The sequence below is a fragment of the Thamnophis sirtalis genome, unplaced genomic scaffold, assembly GCF_051295495.1.
Source record: "Thamnophis sirtalis isolate CommonGarterSnake01/CBP01778 unplaced genomic scaffold, rThaSir2_p1.2 scaffold_7, whole genome shotgun sequence".
Classification (NCBI taxonomy): domain Eukaryota; kingdom Metazoa; phylum Chordata; class Lepidosauria; order Squamata; family Natricidae; genus Thamnophis; species Thamnophis sirtalis.
The window spans coordinates 73,319,713-73,337,272 of NW_028261387.1; the positions used below are offsets into that span (position 1 = coordinate 73,319,713).

The window sequence follows — 17,560 nt, forward strand, 5'->3', positions numbered from 1 at the left end:
TCTTTCTGCATTTACAGGAAATGCAAAGCTACAGATAAATAAATCTGTACAAAATAGATTTCTAAATGAAAGTGCCATATAACTTGTGTGTGTGTATAGAAACATTGAGTTAATTCCTATAGATTGAATTATTCTCTCATCTGGATTGCTGCAGAATATGGGGTCACTCAGACCCCACCCACTCCCCAAATTAGTGTACCATAACCCATTCCTCTATTTGTGAATGTCAACTCCAGTTCATAGATGTTACCCATTTATAAGAAACAAATCTGTGCTGGAAACTAAAGTAAACACTTTGGTGTCTGGTATTATTATAACAGCTGTAACTCCATAGATACCCATTTTTTTTCTCATGGTCATACAACAATTTCTGTCTTCTGGCTGTTGCCACCTCGATTCTACAAAAAGACTGGCTTTAAGATACTTTATTGCAAGAGTTCCGAGAAATATTTTTAGTTTTGTCCAGATTAAAACAAGTACTCAATGTAAATATTCCATTTTATTAGATCCAATATTTATACCAAAGGGCAACTTGTTCCGAAACGAAGTTTTTTACAAGATTAACTTTTCTTGTTATGATGCAATTTGCTTTTTAACTCCTTTTAAAAAATGTAGACTATAATGTACCTTAGCTTTATACCATCTATGAAGTACTGGTGATGTTTCCAGTACTTGGACAGTATAGTATATGCTATCATGTTATCAAGTACAATTTTATTCCATGTAGAAAACCAAATTTCAATATTTTGCTCACAAAGAAATAGTAATCAGTTTAAATCATTTTAGACCAATAGAAAAATCAGTTCATAGACATCACCGATACATTAATTACATCAATTGCATATAATCTAATACAATCAGTATTGTTAGGGTCCCAAAATAACATAGCCATTCCATCATATTGAATGTAGCCATAATTTTATCAAGTGATTGTGATAACATAAAAAAAGAGAAACTACAAACTGATAAATTTTTTTATTTTTAAATCGTTTTACACTTTCCTGATTGTGTAGGGTGAAACCAGAACTGTTTGAAAGACATACACAAATCTAGTACATCGATAACCAGGTATTTCTTTTTGCTATACTATTCTCACAACCACATGTGTGCTAGTTAATACAACCATCACAGAAGCAAACTTTAGGCAAAATACTGGTCAGTAGAAACAATGCAAAAAGAGCTACCAGATATACAGACAGGCTCGGTTCCACATTCACTACTGCATTTATCAAGCGCCAAGTAAAACTGCACAATTTGTTCAGCTAGTAGAGGGAATTTTGAAGTCAGTGCATGAATTTTCTTTTCAGCAAACAGTTGAACAGACAGATGGACTCTATAAGCCAAGTGGAATGTCACAAGCAGAGAAACGATATTGAAAAGACCAATAAGAGAAATAGTCTCATCTTTCACTGCATTATTCATGCAACTACTACTGAATTCCAATCTTTGCCTGGACAAATTTGTACATAATTCAACATTATGATCTATATTTCTAAGAAAGTTAAGGAAAATGTTATATATGAGCCCAATTATTTGTTTTGAGCCAGGAGTGGCAAAAACTATAGCAGCAATAGGCCATCTACATCTAAGTGAGACCTGTCCTCCAGTATTTTACTTTCTACCAATACCAGAAATTAAACCCAATTACAGTGAGTTTCTAATTTAAATTACATCAGGAGAGACACAATTTGTACCAAGAACTCAGATATTTAAAGATATAGGTTTCTTTCCTGGAAGGAATTAATGTTTACCTTTTTAAAAACTGGAAAAAAAATATTTCATGCAACTATTCTACAGCTAATAAAGCCATAAAAGTAGAACCCAAATTTCATTAATCCACTAGCCTACAAGATAAATGTATAATACATTACTGACCAAAATGATGTTGCCAGTGGCAAGAGCAGGTGGACCATCTGCCCAGAAGCAAGGCCACCATTTTTCTGCCACCATTAATAATTTGCTACTTCGTTTTTCATTTCCCCTTGGCTTTGAACGAAATTTAAGAAAAAGATTAAAATCACATGATCATTTGGCTAAAAAGCAGTGTATCCAGCATCATTATTTAAAAACATAAAGAAAAGAAAAAAAACAAGAAATGTCAGAATGAACATGCCTATTCAATTCACAGAAGTGAGCTTCTGAACTGGAATACCACACAGTAGATTGTTCCCCTTCCATGTTGCAGTATCACAATATAATCTCTATAATTTTCTATACAACTTTACAGCAGAATTGGTACTTCAGCAACTTTGATACCAGATTATTATCCTTCCAAGGAATTACATGATTTGTATCTATTCTTTCATCATCTGAGTTTTGTAAAGTCAACTGCAATCGCAAATCCCATAATCACAGTGTTCAGTTAAAAAAATATAAACACGGTAATCATAACTGCAAGTGTTCATAATAGGAAAGGTTCAGAATGCCATTGTTCAACTGATTTCCATTTGACATACACAGAACACCAACCAATTTTTTTTTACCCCACAGACAGTTTGCTACGTTGAGGTTGTGAAGTCGATGTACTATTCTTTTTGCTTGCCGCACAAAGGAATATAATGTGTAGGATACAGTGACATTGAACACATAGTGAAGCACGACAGACTTAGTTTTCACCTTCTCCAGCTTCCCCTTCATCTCCCTGGTTTTCTGATGTCCATAGCTGCAAGAATATACAAGAATGTTTATGTTAAAGACATGCAGTTAATTTCAATGGTCTAGAAAGTAGATACTGGGCAGTCTATTTTATATTGACTTGGCTTCAGCACAGCACTGAAGAGAAACAGTTAACAAAGAATTAAAGACTAGAGAATATAGCCAGTTAAATAAATGAGTATATAATGTCTATCAATAGAAAACAAAGATATGTAAGCAGACTGGAAAAGGCATGTATTAAGTTTTCTAACATAGATATGCTTACTGTATAAAGCTTTATGTTATCTCTTATAGTTGGACTCCCTGAACTCCAGTCCATAGTTCTGTTGGGAACCGGGCGGCACACGTGGCAGGCAAGTGTGCAAAGCTGCATTTGCACAAGCAGCATGCATGAAACCATCATCTCTCTCCCCCACTTGCAGCTGCCACTGGTCTGCAGAGCCAGAAAGGTTGGGGACCGCTGCCTTATAGTACTTCCAAATATAACATTTTCCACAGGACTCCAATTAATCCATAAATAATAACTAACTGCATATTTAGAAAGAGTTAAAGATATGAACTGGCATGGCCACTTTTTTCAAAGATACTTACAGTAAGATTATCTCTAAGTAGCTGCATAATCAGGGTGCTATCTTTGTAAGATTCTTCATTCAGTGTGTCCAGTTCAGCTATTGCTTCATCAAATGCCTAAAACAATTGCAAGTATTATTTGACTTGTTTTTTCTGCCATTTCCAACTAAGAAACACGATTCACTTTAAAGTCTAATTAGAACTAGCTAAATGGGAAATACTACTTACAAGGTTGAAATTGGGCTCTGGGGAGCAGCTGGGTTTATCAATGCTGTAATGGCTTTTCTGCTCTACCTCCCTGCCTAAGCTGTTGAACTCCAATGAGGAGTTGGTAATAGTGGACCTAAGATGCTGCTTTGGTGTGACAAGGTTAGGTGCAGCTTAAGAGTTAGTTCAAGGCCAGTATAGAGGTAGTTTCCCTTTCTCCATGACCAATTCCAGTCAAAGCTGACAGCCAGCTCAAAGACCTTGATAATCAGGATGCTTCAGAGTTGAACACTCTTACCTATCCTGTTTTAACATCTACATGAAACTGCTGGGTGAGGTCATCCATTGATAATGGGCTCAGGTATAGCTTGACCCAGGATTATCAGGATTACTGCCTAGGTCTTATACCAGCAGTTGGAGGCTATATGGGTCTGAATGAAGAGGAACAGGTTTAAACTCAGCCAGGACAAGCTGAATGACTATGAGTATATAATTTCCTCCCACTAGAATTCTGCATTATTTGTTCGGAATAGGATAGCATTTCCCCAACAGAACCAGTTTGTGATTTGTAAGTTCCTTCTGGATTCAGAGTTACTGCTTGAAGAGCAGGTGAACAGCTGTGGTGAGGCAGGCCTTCACAGATTCCTCTGGTATACCAAATGTACCCTTTCCTGTAGAAATCTCCCTTTTATAGTCATGCATGCATGGGTCACTTTGTATATGAATTTCAATGCATTCTATTTGGGACTGCCTTAAAAAACCACTTGGAAGATTCAGGTAGCCCATGAAAAGGTGGTTCAAACTGTTATGAACATACTTTAATATGTCTTATAAGCCCTTTACAGCAATGGGCTTGGCTATCATAGGGAACACTTCTTTCTCATTTCTGTCTTTCTATAAGATCTGACAAAATAGGCACACTGTGCGTCCCCCCCACCTTCTCTGTGACTGTATGTATATGTGTGTGTGTATGTGTGTGTGTGTGTGTGTATTCTGTCTCTCGACTCTCTGTCTGTCTCCCCCCCATGTTTATAATTAGTGTTGAGTTGGGTATAAATCTAAATTGTAGATTATGTAACTGGATCTAAATTAAAGTCATACCTTGCTTTTTTCCACTAACATTGGAATGCTATAGAATTTAAAAATATGCATATTTTAAATTATTGTTGTCTAGAGACTGTTTTCAGTATCCAGCTAGCTATTTTAGTTTAATAGAGATAATTCTCAAATATTAATTTAACCTAAATTTATGTTCCCCTTAATGTGTACTACCCATTCTTCCCCATTCACTAGTTTTCAATAAAATTAAGTCCTTACTGTCTTTGCCAAACTACAGGCTTTCTCAGGTGAGTTTAATATTTCATAGTAGAACACAGAGAAATTCAATGCCAGACCAAGGCGAATAGGATGTGTTGGCTGCATCTCCTTCTTGCTGATTTCAAATGCTTCTTGATATGCCTGTTGAGAATTTCCTACTGTTGCTATGAAGAAAGATAAGTATATTTTTAATTCCTCTTCATATGAGAAATGAAGTAATGAAACAAATAATGAAATCTTGAGCAATTAAACTGAATGTTCTTTCACAATTATTTTAGTACAAAAAAAGCAAACAAATTTGTTATATTTTTAGTAGATCCAAAAATATATGTTCCTGTGAAAGACTACTTAAGATTTCCATCCAAGTATTAACCAGGCCCAACTTGCTTAACTGCCAAGCTTAGATATGTTCAGCCAGGTGTTGTCACCTGTTCAGTTGACAGATACAAAATACACAGCCAAGGTGAGATTTTATCATAAAATTAGGCCACACATTAAAGAAAACAGTAGCACTACATTCAATTACAATCTCCACAGGTACCGGGAGGCAGACTGAAATTGTAGGCCTGGAGGCCACCACAACAGAAGGATGGCAGGGATTTCCTTGGGATTGGAGACTCATCTTTTGGCCCCACCTCTGCAGGCATGTCCTAGGTCTCAGATGGAATTGAGTTGTTGCTTCTTCTCATTTCACTACTAAAACAATTTGTTTTAGTACCACAGCACTGAAAAAAGTGACTTACGATTGGTCTTCGCACATATATGGCTGTTACAGCAACCCTGCATTCAAGTAATCAAAATTCAGGTATTTACAAAGGTTGCAGCATTCCTGAGTGACGTGATTGCCATTTGCAAGCTTCCCAGACAGCCTCCAACAAAGCAAAATCAATGAGGGAAGCTAGATTTGTTTAGCAACCACAGTGATTTGCTTAACAATTGTGGCAAAATGAAATAAATAAAAAAATAAAACTGGACATGACTCACTTAACAAATCCTTTACTTAACAATGGAATCTCTGGTCCCAATTGTAATTGTAAATTGAGAACAACTTGCACTTTCACTGCACAGAACTGATGCAGAGTTGCTACTTGTGTCACCAATTGTAACCACATGAGAACCATAAAGCCTGTACCCATTCTTTGGATTACTTCACTACTAAGCCTTGCTGGGTCTTGAGCTGTTCAGAACCGGGCCGCATAGGTGGTGGTGCAGAGCACATGTGCTTGATTTGTGCGATCAGTGGGCAGACATGGCAGCCGTTCACACAAATGGAGCTGCATGTACACATTTGCCCATGGCTCACGTGGAACCATCTCTCCCCCCCCCCAACTCCCCATCCCCGCTAGTCTGCAAAGTCAGAAAGATTGGGGAATTCTGTTTCAAGAAACTGTTATTCTTCAAATAGCCGGTAAGGGAATTAAAAATAGATGGATCTTGTATCAATGTGTTAAAGCACATTAGCCTTCAATAGGTCTTGCAGCAGTTTCTATTTTACGGCAAAAAAAATTGTTCTAGTAGACAGCAAAGGGACAGCGATTGTGGGATTAGAAACCAGTTTATGATACCTGTTAAATTCCATGGGGATTAAATGTTCTGAGAAAAAATAATGAAGATTTTGGTTTGGAGAGAGCAAGCGAGGCATAAACTCATGACAAGCGGCTAAAAAGTTTGCTCAATTTTAAAATCTGAGGACTTGAAGTCTGAATTAATATGCCCTCAACAAATTAATCTTTCTACAATATGATCTTGGAATTTAAAAATTCCCAATTTTGTCATTACAAGCTTAAAATCTATTTTAAAAAATACTGTAGTAAGATAAAAGTGTCAATCAATATGAGAATAACTAAAGACTATATTTGATTTTACACATGCAGAATTGCAAAGGATTTTTAAAGTGGAAACATAGAAAAATATCTAGACTCTATACTATTTGTATACAGGCAGTCCTAAACTTACAATGGCAACTGGGACCCAAATTTCTGTCACTAAGTGATATGTTCATAAAATGTGACCCATTTTGCTTAGCGACAGAAATCACTTCAGTACCATTTACTTTCATTAACTGAATCCTGCAGTTCTTAGGTGAGGGAAGGTAACTTCCTACTGCGTTCCCACAATCAAAGACAACGGGGAAACCATCAACAAGTTCACAAGCCCCAAGCCCACAAGCAGTTAAGATGGCTGGTGCCAGGTAGAGGAAGGACCAAGGGGGTGGGAATATTGGGGAGGGTCGAGGATGTGCAAGAGGCACAGTGTGGGTCAGGGAGAATGGGCAAGATGCCATACAGGTCAAGTGCAGATGAGTTGGGAGGAAGGTACATTGGTGGGGGAGACTCACCCCAGTGACTTGCAAGCTTCCCTGCTGGCTTCTCCTTGACTTTCTGGGGAAGCTGGCAGGAAAGGTTGCAAATGGTGATTGTGTGATCGGGGGGGGGGGGGGGGGGGGGGGCTTGGCAACTGATTGGAAAGGCAAACATGTTGTCAACGAACCAAATCGTGATCACATGACCCCAGGGGATGTTGGGATGGTTGGAGCTCCAAGAACCAGTCACAACCACCATTCATTCAATGCTGCCATAACTTCAGAACAGTTGCTGAACTGTCACAGACTACCTATAGTGGCCTAACAGATCCTTTCACAGTGGTTAAAAAAAATGGGTGGAGGAAGATGGAGGGAATTAACCTAAGTTTCCGCCTATCTTTAGCTGGGATATCTGGAACAGCACTACTGGAATCCAGTCCCAGTCTGAAAAGGTTACTGTATTTTTGCACTATAAGACATACTGGACCATAAGACACATATTAGCTTTAGAGGAGGAAAACAAGAAAATTTTCCTCTGCCTCCCAGCATCCATCCAGTATTCATCTGGCTAGCATCCTTGCAGCAAACATCAAACAGCCTGGTGTTGTGGTCCACCAGAGGCCTGCGGAGGTGGCAGCAGAGTCGGACAGTGAGGAGGTTGGGGAGGAACAAGGGACCAAGTCTTGGAGTCTGGGGAAGGCTCGGACGAGGGCTCTCTGTTGGAGGCAGAGAGGGGGGTAGTGCCATTTGGTAGTTACATACTGCCCCCCGAGCCTCTGGACTCTGTGAGGCAGAAGAACAGTGTGAGCCTGTTCTCAGTGTGTGCATGTGCAGAACTGCCAGAAGGCAAGAACAGTTAAGACAAAGAGGGTGACGCAGGAGTAAGGCTTGAAGATTATTGGCCCCTCCCATAAGACATAATACAGGAGCAAAGGCATGTGAGCCTTTGCGGGAAGCAATTAGTTCATCTAATCGGTTCAAGCTCTGAGAAGTCCTGTTTGATTCTGTGCTATGTTTCACCTTGCAACTCAGACAGACATCTGTCGGACTCTTTACAGACTGTTTGTGAATCATTATGGGCTGTGAATGACCATAATTCACAACCGTTTAAATAAAAGAGGGTTTGGGGATTAAGATTGTGATTTATGCTTTCTCAGGAAGCCTAGTTCAAAAACACCTGGTCAGCTTCAGCACATTGCAGCCCCAGCCCATGGCTTCTCAGGGCTCTGCTCCATTGCGCCCACTATCAGTCAACTGAGCTGAGCTACTGCCACCACTGGGGAACACTGGAGCCTTCGCTGCTGAGCAGCTGATTGGCGGTTGGATTGGCCTCCCAGAATACCACTGATCACCTTTCTAGGAGGCAGGGATACTCACCTCCTAGAACAGCTGATTGGTGGTATTCCGGGAGGCCAATCCAACCATCAATCAGCTGCTCAGCAGCAAAGGCTGCAGTGGTAATAGGTGGCAAATGCCGCTCTTGCACCAACCCTCCTTGACCCCACTGCTATATTTGCTCTATAAGACACATAGACATTTCCACCCACTTTTTTTGGGGGGGGGGAGTGTGTCTTGTAGTGCAAAAAATATGGTATATACTAAAATATCAATAACTTAGTGAAAAGAACATCCCCACACATTAAACTAACATATGCACAGCCCACTTTATTCCAAGATTTTAAGGTACATGAGGTTTAAGGTTTCTATAAATACATACAGGAAGCATATTTCATTCCATACATCTGTGCCTTTACAGGGTTAAGATGTGGAGTACAAGAACAACAAGTGACTCATGCTTTCTTCTTCCCACATATCTTTTAAGATTTGAACACTTGAAGTAAAATGAAGTAAAAATGTTTGGAGTAAAACATTCACATTTTCTCTTGTGGTCAAATCTCAACTCTTCTTTCATGGAGCACTGGTTAGCTTGGAAAACATAAATGAAAGTCACTTCTTCCCTATATTTCAACACTCCTGAGTCAATTGGTAAGTAGAAATGTTGGGATAACCCTTTAAAATGTTATCTATAGTTCTTGTAGAACATCACCCTACCATATAAGATATGTCACTTACTTTGCTTGTTGTCCCCAGATGCCACCTCTGAAAGGTATCTGTAGTAATCGCCTTTCATTTTCAAATAGAAGACTTTACTTTCTGCTTGTGTGGAATTAGCAATAAGGAACTTATCTAAGAGTTCCTGAAAAACAAATTAGCCATACAATTAAGAATGCTATTTCTTCAATTTATCATTATTTATTGAGATGAATTTTAGCAAATAATTTTCTGATGCTTTGTTTGGTTAAGAATGAGTAATAATGTCCTCAACGCAAGCTACACTTATACAAAGTAAAAATGCTCACCAAATAAAAATATGGACATTCAAGTCCTGCTTATTAATGAATGGACACATACAGACAAAACCTCTCCCTCCAGAAAAATGAGCAAACATATCTAACAAAGGCAAATAATTAGTAAGTCTAATTAATAAACAAGATAATCAAAGCAACTTTAACTACATTGAGACTAATGGTTCAAATTCAAGGTTAATAAGAGAATAGGCAGCCATATAAATAATTTCACCTACAGTATCTGCTAGTAACATTTAGAGTAACCTACCATAGCAAGCACAACTAGCAGTTTTTACTGACTTATCAGAAATGGAATATAAGTAAAATGACATTCATGTAAATGTACAACAACAGGTTACACTTCTCATTCATTTTGCTAACCAGCCCAACTCACTTTCAGAGCCATTAGCTAAGTTCATAAAAGTTCACTCTTTAGAGGGAGAATAAAATATAAACAAGGGCAAAGCTGGGGATTAGCAATATTTCCTTTGGGAAAATATCTGGATAGGAGGGTCTCCTATTCCTACTACAGAAAAAGGACATTTACAGCAAATCCATTGTTTTATTTACCTACAATGGAAGAAAGTATCAAACAGTGGAGCATACAAAAGTAATCCTAAATAGTAGAAGAATCTTAAGGCCTAGCTATTGGGAGGAACTATGCTTTGCAGGATTGTTCAGCCAAACATGACTTCAAAAGAAGTATAAATATTTAACTTCTAGTTAGTAGTTGCAGTTGCAAACTATCCGTCATGGAGCTATACATGTGTGCAGTGCATAGACCAAAAATCAGCAAATAATAATGTACCACAAAAATATAAAATCACAATATAAAGAAAATAGTATCTAGGATAAAAGCCTATGATATACAATAAAATCAAAATGTGTATATTCAATACAAGCTGAAACCCAGTCAACCCCTAAAATGGATTATTTTAATAGCTTTATAAGGTCTAAGAAAAAGAAGCACATTGGCACTTTCAAAATAGTTTGACAAACAATCTACAAACAGTGTGTAATACCACACAGCCACCTTGCAGGTATCTCCTAGAGGAATATTAAAAGTAATAAAGTTGATAGCACTTCATCTAGAATTAGACATGACCCTCTCTGGAACATGACTGAACTCCATAGATAGGATAAATAGCATAACACAGCAGGGTTAATGGCATGGAAACTCTGTAACCAAGGGCTGTTTGTTTCAAGGACATACAGAGGTTGTCAATGAGTCTGAATTAAAAGGTTCTGGTCTGGTAGCCTTTTACAGCTACAGAACATCCATTTTGTTGGGTCATGCTTTTTCTAACAGTGACTCAATCTATAGCAAATGATGGGAGCTAATTTCAATGAAAACAAGACATAACCTTTGACATTATTCTGTAATCCAGCAATAAGGTTGGGGGACACTTAAATATACTATAAGAAGTGCTGAAATACAAATTGCTACTAGACTCTTACCAGAACATCATTGCATATGTCCTGCAACTCAGCCTCAATCTTCTCACGATATTCTTTTCCCATCTGCTGTTTTTTCTCGTTTCGTTCTGTCTTCTGTTCAATGCTGGAAATGACACGCCAAGAAGAACGACGAGCACCAACCACATTTTTGTAGGCAACAGATAGTAGGTTCCTTTCTTCGTTGGACAGCTCATGACCCTGCTCAGTGACAGCCTTCATGGCAGCAGCCATATCATCATAGCGTTCTGCCTGCTCAGCCAATTTGGCCTTCTGTACAAGCTCATTTTTATCCATCGTTATTCCTAAAGAGTAGGAAAAAGTTGTATATAATGTGTATTTCCTATTCTATTCACGTCCCACAAATCTATAGAAAAATATTTTAATAGTAAAAGCAATATATTTTTTATGTCTGATACAAAAAATGAGAAATTTGTTCTTCTCTAGTATGGAAATTACACTGAGAGGGGAGTTTCCCAGACAAGAAATAAAACCTACCATCAAGCCTGAAAAATGAGAATAAAAGTGTCCATTAAATCCTGGGAAATGAAAAAGGGAAAAGGATAAAAAAGGACTGGATTTGAAATTGTCATCTCATATTGACAGACAATAGTCAAGTGTTTAAAATAATGTAATCCTAGTGTGCAATAAAAATCCATAGACAAAAGAGAACCAGACAAATAAGGATTTTTTTAAAAAAAACATTGTGTAATAGATCAATTTCTCTAATCATTACTTTTACACCCCATAAATGTTTTTATCATAACCACATTTCCAAGAATTTTATTTCACTTCCAACTATTTGCTAGGATAATCAGATCCAGCACTATAGTTAAAAGAAGAGATTAGTGCCAGCTTGCTGTGAATTGGAATCTAACTGGGTTTTAAAATCAGAGCACAAGGTAACTGAAAAACAAACCTAATTAATAGCAGATACCCTACAATGACAAAGTGACCCGCCTTCTTTCTGTAACCTTATGGACTCAACTTTATATGCAAGTGATGGAAATACAGAACAGGCAGAAAAGATGCCTGGATTTGTGTCCAAAGTATTAAAGGAGAAACAGAACCAGAGTGAAATGCAGAAAGCCTTATATTATTCATATCCACTGTGACTTATTCTTCTTTGTTCCAATTTCATATTAGATGCTATAGCACCAGGAGGTAGAATTTCTTACTAAAAGGTATATGTACCGGTATATGCACAAAGTATTGCATTCTAAGTTTGAAGATGGTATTAAAGGTTCTATTTTTCTGTCCTACAATTAGTGCAACACTTATGGGAGTCATTATGCTATATAAATAAGATGAATAAAAGAATAAATAAACCTCAAACTTGTAACTGTCTCATTCTTAAGCCTTTCCTAAATCTCTGCAAATACTTAAAAAACTATTTCTATGAATCTCTTATAACCACAAATAAAAGAGACACAAAGATGGATATTGTTCTTAATGCAATACTTTCTAGCAGCAGGAAGATAACTTTCAAAATTTTGTTTTGACAAGCAGCAGAACTCAACAATCTTTGACACAGAGCTCAATCTGAATCATGGATAATATAACCGTAACTTCAAATCAATCACAACAATTAAAACTCTATTAACCCCAGATATTGAATTGTCTCAAATTGTACCTGGAAGATAATTCATTATCCCTTCTCAGCTTCCTGAAGTCACTCTGCAATTAGCAGATTCTCCAGAACAGACTTAGACTACATGTAGCAAAACTACTCAGCTAAATAATGCATGTAGTCTTTTATGATTAAATATTGCTCATTTGAACAAACCTCCTCTGAAATAATCCATAAATACATAAAACTTCTAATCCAACTTTTTGTTCCTCAATTAGTCATATAACTTGAATATCAAAGAATGAATGGAAGAAATTACTCCTCAGAAACTAGGCCAATTAAAAGAACATCTTAAAATCAACTTCACCTGCATCTATATATGCAGCAAGTAAATAAAGTGGCATTCAGAAATTTAATTAAGGGATCCAAACAGGAAATGCTGTAACAGTCAGTCACCGATATAACAGGTCATCAGAATTTAAGGCTATCTCATAATAGAATGCAACATATTTGCTACCTATTTTAAGAGAAAAAATGGTAGCTAATAGATATCCCAATTGTCCTTTCTGCTAAGTTGGGAGTACAAAACCAAAATAGGAATTTCCAGAAGACTAAAGCTTGCTAGACACTAGAAATAGTTAAAGCAATTAAGGCTTATCATTTCCCTTACATTGAAGAAAACAAAGATGAATTGATTGTTCACAAGCATGGCTGTTTATGTCTATGAATATTATTCTCAGTCATCCAGGTCATGATTGTTCCAAAAGTGCTTTTTCAAAAGCCAGGTGGACTTTGTTTTTCCTTGAAGACATTTCACTTCTCACCCAAGAAACTGAACAAGCTTCTTGGATGAGAAGCAAAACATCTACAAGGAAAAACAAGTCCAGCTGTCTTTTGAAAAAGCACCTTTGGGACATGGCTCTTTCTATCTTATTCCAGGGTAATTACTTTTCTTCTGATTTATATAATGCATGAAATCAACTACAGAAGCAAAAAATAAACCATTCTATTATCAAAGGACAATTCCATATTTTCAAAATGACAAATATGACATATTACTTAAATTGTTATTGGTTGCTTAATGATTACATTTGTGCCACTCTTCCTCAGGCAGAAAGTATGATTAAGTGGTACTACCTCTGGCAAAAGGATATGAATAACCAGGTAGTGTTGTTTAATCAAAAGAAATGAACTTAGTAGAGATATTTTTAAAATGCTTAATTTCATGTTTTACAGGACTTCCGGCACTTATTAAACTTTATATTTTATGGTGATACACTACTGAATTATATATTAAACAAATTATGTTAGAAACTAAATTGGAACAGGCATTAAGTTCCTTATATTCAACAATCAGATCAATACAAAAATCCAAATTAAGCATTTCAGACAACACTCTCTAAGTGTTGCTCTCGAAGAATGTTATCTGAAAACATTCAATGGATCCCACTGCCTATCTGCCTAAATGGTTCCACTATTCTTTTTAAAATGTTATGCTGCCAAGCCTTTTAGATTTATGGCAGATTACAACTGCATAGAAATACTGTATAGTATACTAAAATTGGGGGCGGGGGTTTACAAATTTTAAGTTGTTTTAATTATGGGTAATTGGACACTTGTTTATTTTTAGATATTGAAGAGATCCTAATTTTCTTAAGAACCAAATTCAATCAAAATTGAATAGCAAGACAAGTATCTCTCCAACTGTCAGTTATTACCATTAGATCACAGGTGCTAGAAATCAGTTATGAATTTAGGAAATTCGTTTGCAACAAACAAGAAAGAGAAAAGGGGAAAGAGAAAGAAAAGCTTTAAAAACAAATGATAAATATAATTCCCTTTATAATTCAGGCATAGTCATGCTGATGCAAGACCAACAGCAGCATTGACAGATACTGCACATTATGTGATGCTCTCCCAACAGGCTGTATCAGCTGGTGGAGACTTTTCAGGGAATGCAACAGTAGTACATCCTTGGGGCCTATGTATTCTAACAGTGTAGCAATACATCACTTGCTCTTTATGGAAGAACAAGTTTCCACATATACTGTGTGTCTTTTCATCACCATAAGCAAGTGAATAATTAACCCATCTTACAAAATAGATAGTAGTCCACAATATTTTGTTAGCTTAAAATGCCAGCATCAGCATCAAAACAAGCATGTCTTTCTATATATAGTATATTATGCTAATTGATAACTGCACAAACAAGTTATAAATTTCTCTTGGCAACTATATGGTAGCAGTTTGACAATGTCTTCTTCCAGGATGCTTTCTGATCTTTAAGTCTAACCTACAGCTCTAAGATTCTTTGGTAGACTTCCACCCAGTACTAACCAGGGCCAACCCTGCTTGGTTTCTGAACATAGAAAAGACCAGCTAAGTGCTAGCATCTCCCAAGACTATAATAGACCCCCAAGGCTCTATTGTAGATGATATGGGCTTTCATTTCAGATTACACAAAGTGGAGGCTTCCCATGGGAAAGCTCAATTGTGGTGATTTCCAAAAAAACAAAAAAAATCTGGAGCAAGTGAAACCTTTAAAACCATGGCTCCTCAGATTTCCTCACTAGGATCTCTCACCCCCACAGATCCAATTGTTTTATCATTCCAACCCAGCTGGGAAAAGACCTCCCCCGGATTGCTCAGAACCACGGATCCAGGCTCCATTCCTTTTTCCTAATGGAAATCCCGAACCGATAAACCCAGGGCTTCTGGAATTCCCAAACGCTATTACAAAGCGTGCCACAAATAAACCTCTCCCGGGATGCCATCCATGCAAGATGCAAAGTAAATTTCTTCAGGGCACCGAATTTGAAATAGAGATCAACTCAAGAATACACGGGCGATACGAATCATTCTGGTTCCGGGTCTACCTGGGAGTCTAATTGTGTCATTTAAGTCATTTTAAGGAACTGGGATCCTATCGCTCCAGGTGGTGACACCCACACACACATACACACACACAAAGCGAGTAGGGCAGGCAGAAGGGTTGCGTTGAAAGGAGAGGCCCGCCCTCCACTTTCTTCTGCAACCGCAGCGTGGCCTCTCCCCAGAAGCTCCGCCGTGAACCCCGTCCCAGGTTCGTTACGCACAGGTGAGCACGCCCATGCCCGGGTAGCAGCAGCGGCAGGAGAAGGTGACTCAGCCAGGGCGTGGCGCTCCCAAGCTAGCTAGGTGACCCCTCCCCGAGAAGCCTCGCTCCAGCAGCGGAACAGGAGCAAAAGCAGCGCGCCAAGAGCCGCCGATTCCCCGCCTCCCCTCCGCTCCGGGCAGTCTCGGAGGGGAGGAAGCGCGGCGGAAGATCGACCTCGCTTCAGCGTCTCGGGAAGAGGGCATCCCAGAGCGGGATCAAGTAGCCGGAACCGAGCAGGCCTCGGTTCCGCTCACCGCCCTCCCTCCCTTCGGCTATGTGGGGGGAGGGAGGGCAAAGCTCAGCGCCGCCGCTCAGCGGCGAGGATCGGGAGGGGGGAGGAGGAGAGACTTTTGGCGGGATAGCGCTCACCTGACGGGGTGCGACCACCTCAAAACGAGAGGGACGTTGGGGCCTCGGATAGCGGGCGAAGCGAGCGTTGTCGGCGCGCGAGCCACCCGCTTCCCTCTTATCACACTTACACACCCTGCGGCTCCTGCGGCTACTTCCGCCGCGGGGGTCACGCCTTTTCCGGCGCGGACACTCCTCTCCTTCCTCCCCGCCCCTTTGCCTTGTCCGCTCAGCCCATTGGGCGAACCGGACCGCGGAAAGGAGTGGGCCGGCGGCAGGAGAGGCGAGGTGGCGCCGTCGTTAAGGGCAACGGGCGTGTGCACGTGCAGGTCTGCTCTTGAGGGGGGGAGGGAAGGGAGAGGAGATGGGCTTTTCCAACGAAGGGTCTCCCCTCCCGCTGGACAGTCAGGTCCTTGGGCGCCTCAAGGCTCTCATTCGTTTGGCACCGCCGTTACTTTGGTTCGGCCCAGCCTCCCTCCTTGGCCCTCAGGTATAGGATTTTCTGAAAGATACTAAAGGAGAACCAAAGGCTGGAGGGGGGGAGAGATGTGCGCTCCCCTTTTCTCCTTTCCCGATGGTAGCTTCCTCTTCTTCCTGGGCGGGTTTGCAGCTGCACCTCGCAGTCGATTCCAAACGGAACTGAAAGGTGGGGCTTGCGGAGATCCGGGGAGCGAGAATGGAAAAGCACCAGAGCGGCCACTAGAGGGCAGCAAAGGGAGCCAGGAAACGCCAACCTCTTGGCGTTCCTCTGAATTTCTGCAACCCAGTATTTTGTGGCTTCTAGTATTAATGCCACCTATTCTTCCCCACTTCTGTTCCTCCCAGCGGCTGCTTGGATGTGTAGATCTACAAAGCAGTTTTCCTCTCTCAAATGCAACTACTTTAAAGAAAAGACTGGACGGTCACTTATCTGAAATGATATAGGATCTTCTGTTTGAGCAGGGGGATGGACTAGAAGATCTCCAAGATCCCTGGTTTACTTTTTCGCCTATGGCTCCATGGGATAGGGAAGTTTCTTTGGCAAGCTTTGCCTTCCGGGCCAGAGAGCTCCTGGAGAAGATGAAAGATGACGAAGATTTTCCTTTTTGCTGGGGCTTCTAATAAAGGAATCTTTGAGTTAACTTCAGAGGCTTTGTTGTGTCTGGAGAGCTGGGTCAGAACAGACTAGTGTTAGGCTTTAGACTATGGGTGTCAAACTCGTGGCCTCACGTTGCCATGTTGTGACATTTCATGATGTTTTCCCCATTTGGGGAGCTGAAGTGGCGTGGCTTGTGACATCTGGCCCACGGGCCGCCAGTCTGATACCCTGCTTTAGGCATATTAAAATAATGCAACAAAACAAGAATGTCAGAATGGGGGTAAAAAAAAAAATCAAGATATTGGCCACACAATCGCACAGTCACAACAGCTGTCTGCCCAAATGAGTTCAAATTACTGGAACCTGATGAATTACATCCCAGAGTTCGGAAGGAACTGGCAAGTGTGGTCTTGGAACCACTGAAACATATATTTCAAAGATCCTGGAGAACCAGGGAACTACCAGAGGACTGGAAAAGACAGATATGGTTCCCATCTTGAAAACCAAGAAAAAAAAACAGATCCAGGAAATACAGACCAATCAGCCTGACATCCATACCTGGGAAGATCCTGGA

General features: G+C 39.6%; 1 protein-coding gene and 1 long non-coding RNA gene across 2 annotated transcripts; one reads left to right on the top strand and one right to left on the bottom strand.

Annotated features, from left to right (window-relative positions):
• Positions 1-480: 480 nt before the first annotated feature.
• On the bottom strand, positions 481-16,064 carry YWHAB (tyrosine 3-monooxygenase/tryptophan 5-monooxygenase activation protein beta). The gene is made up of 6 exons (XM_087720400.1): positions 15,930-16,064; positions 10,858-11,159; positions 9,125-9,248; positions 4,750-4,913; positions 3,247-3,342; positions 481-2,662 (listed from the first exon to the last, which is right to left on the bottom strand). The coding sequence occupies exons 2-6, from the start codon at positions 11,149-11,151 to the stop codon at positions 2,606-2,608; spliced, it is 735 nt and encodes a 244-aa protein (XP_087576526.1). The 5' UTR covers positions 11,152-11,159; positions 15,930-16,064; the 3' UTR covers positions 481-2,605.
• Positions 16,065-16,155: 91 nt separating this feature from the next.
• Positions 16,156-17,029, top strand: LOC148044722 (uncharacterized). Its single transcript, XR_015697355.1, has 2 exons — positions 16,156-16,237; positions 16,734-17,029. It is a non-coding gene; the product is annotated as an uncharacterized LOC148044722 (long non-coding RNA).
• The last annotated feature ends 531 nt before the right edge of the window (positions 17,030-17,560 follow it).

Excerpts from the sequence above, each read along its gene's own strand:
- YWHAB (XM_087720400.1), bottom strand. The coding sequence starts at position 11,151 with ATGGATAAAAATGAGCTTGTACAGAAGGCCAAATTGGCTGAGCAGGCA. Across the intron at positions 4,914-9,124 it reads ATCTGGGGACAACAAGCAAA|CAACAGTAGGAAATTCTCAA; the intron begins GTAAGTGACATA and ends CTTTCTTCATAG. Across the intron at positions 3,343-4,749 it reads CCTGTAGTTTGGCAAAGACA|GCATTTGATGAAGCAATAGC; the intron begins GTAAGGACTTAA and ends CAATTGTTTTAG.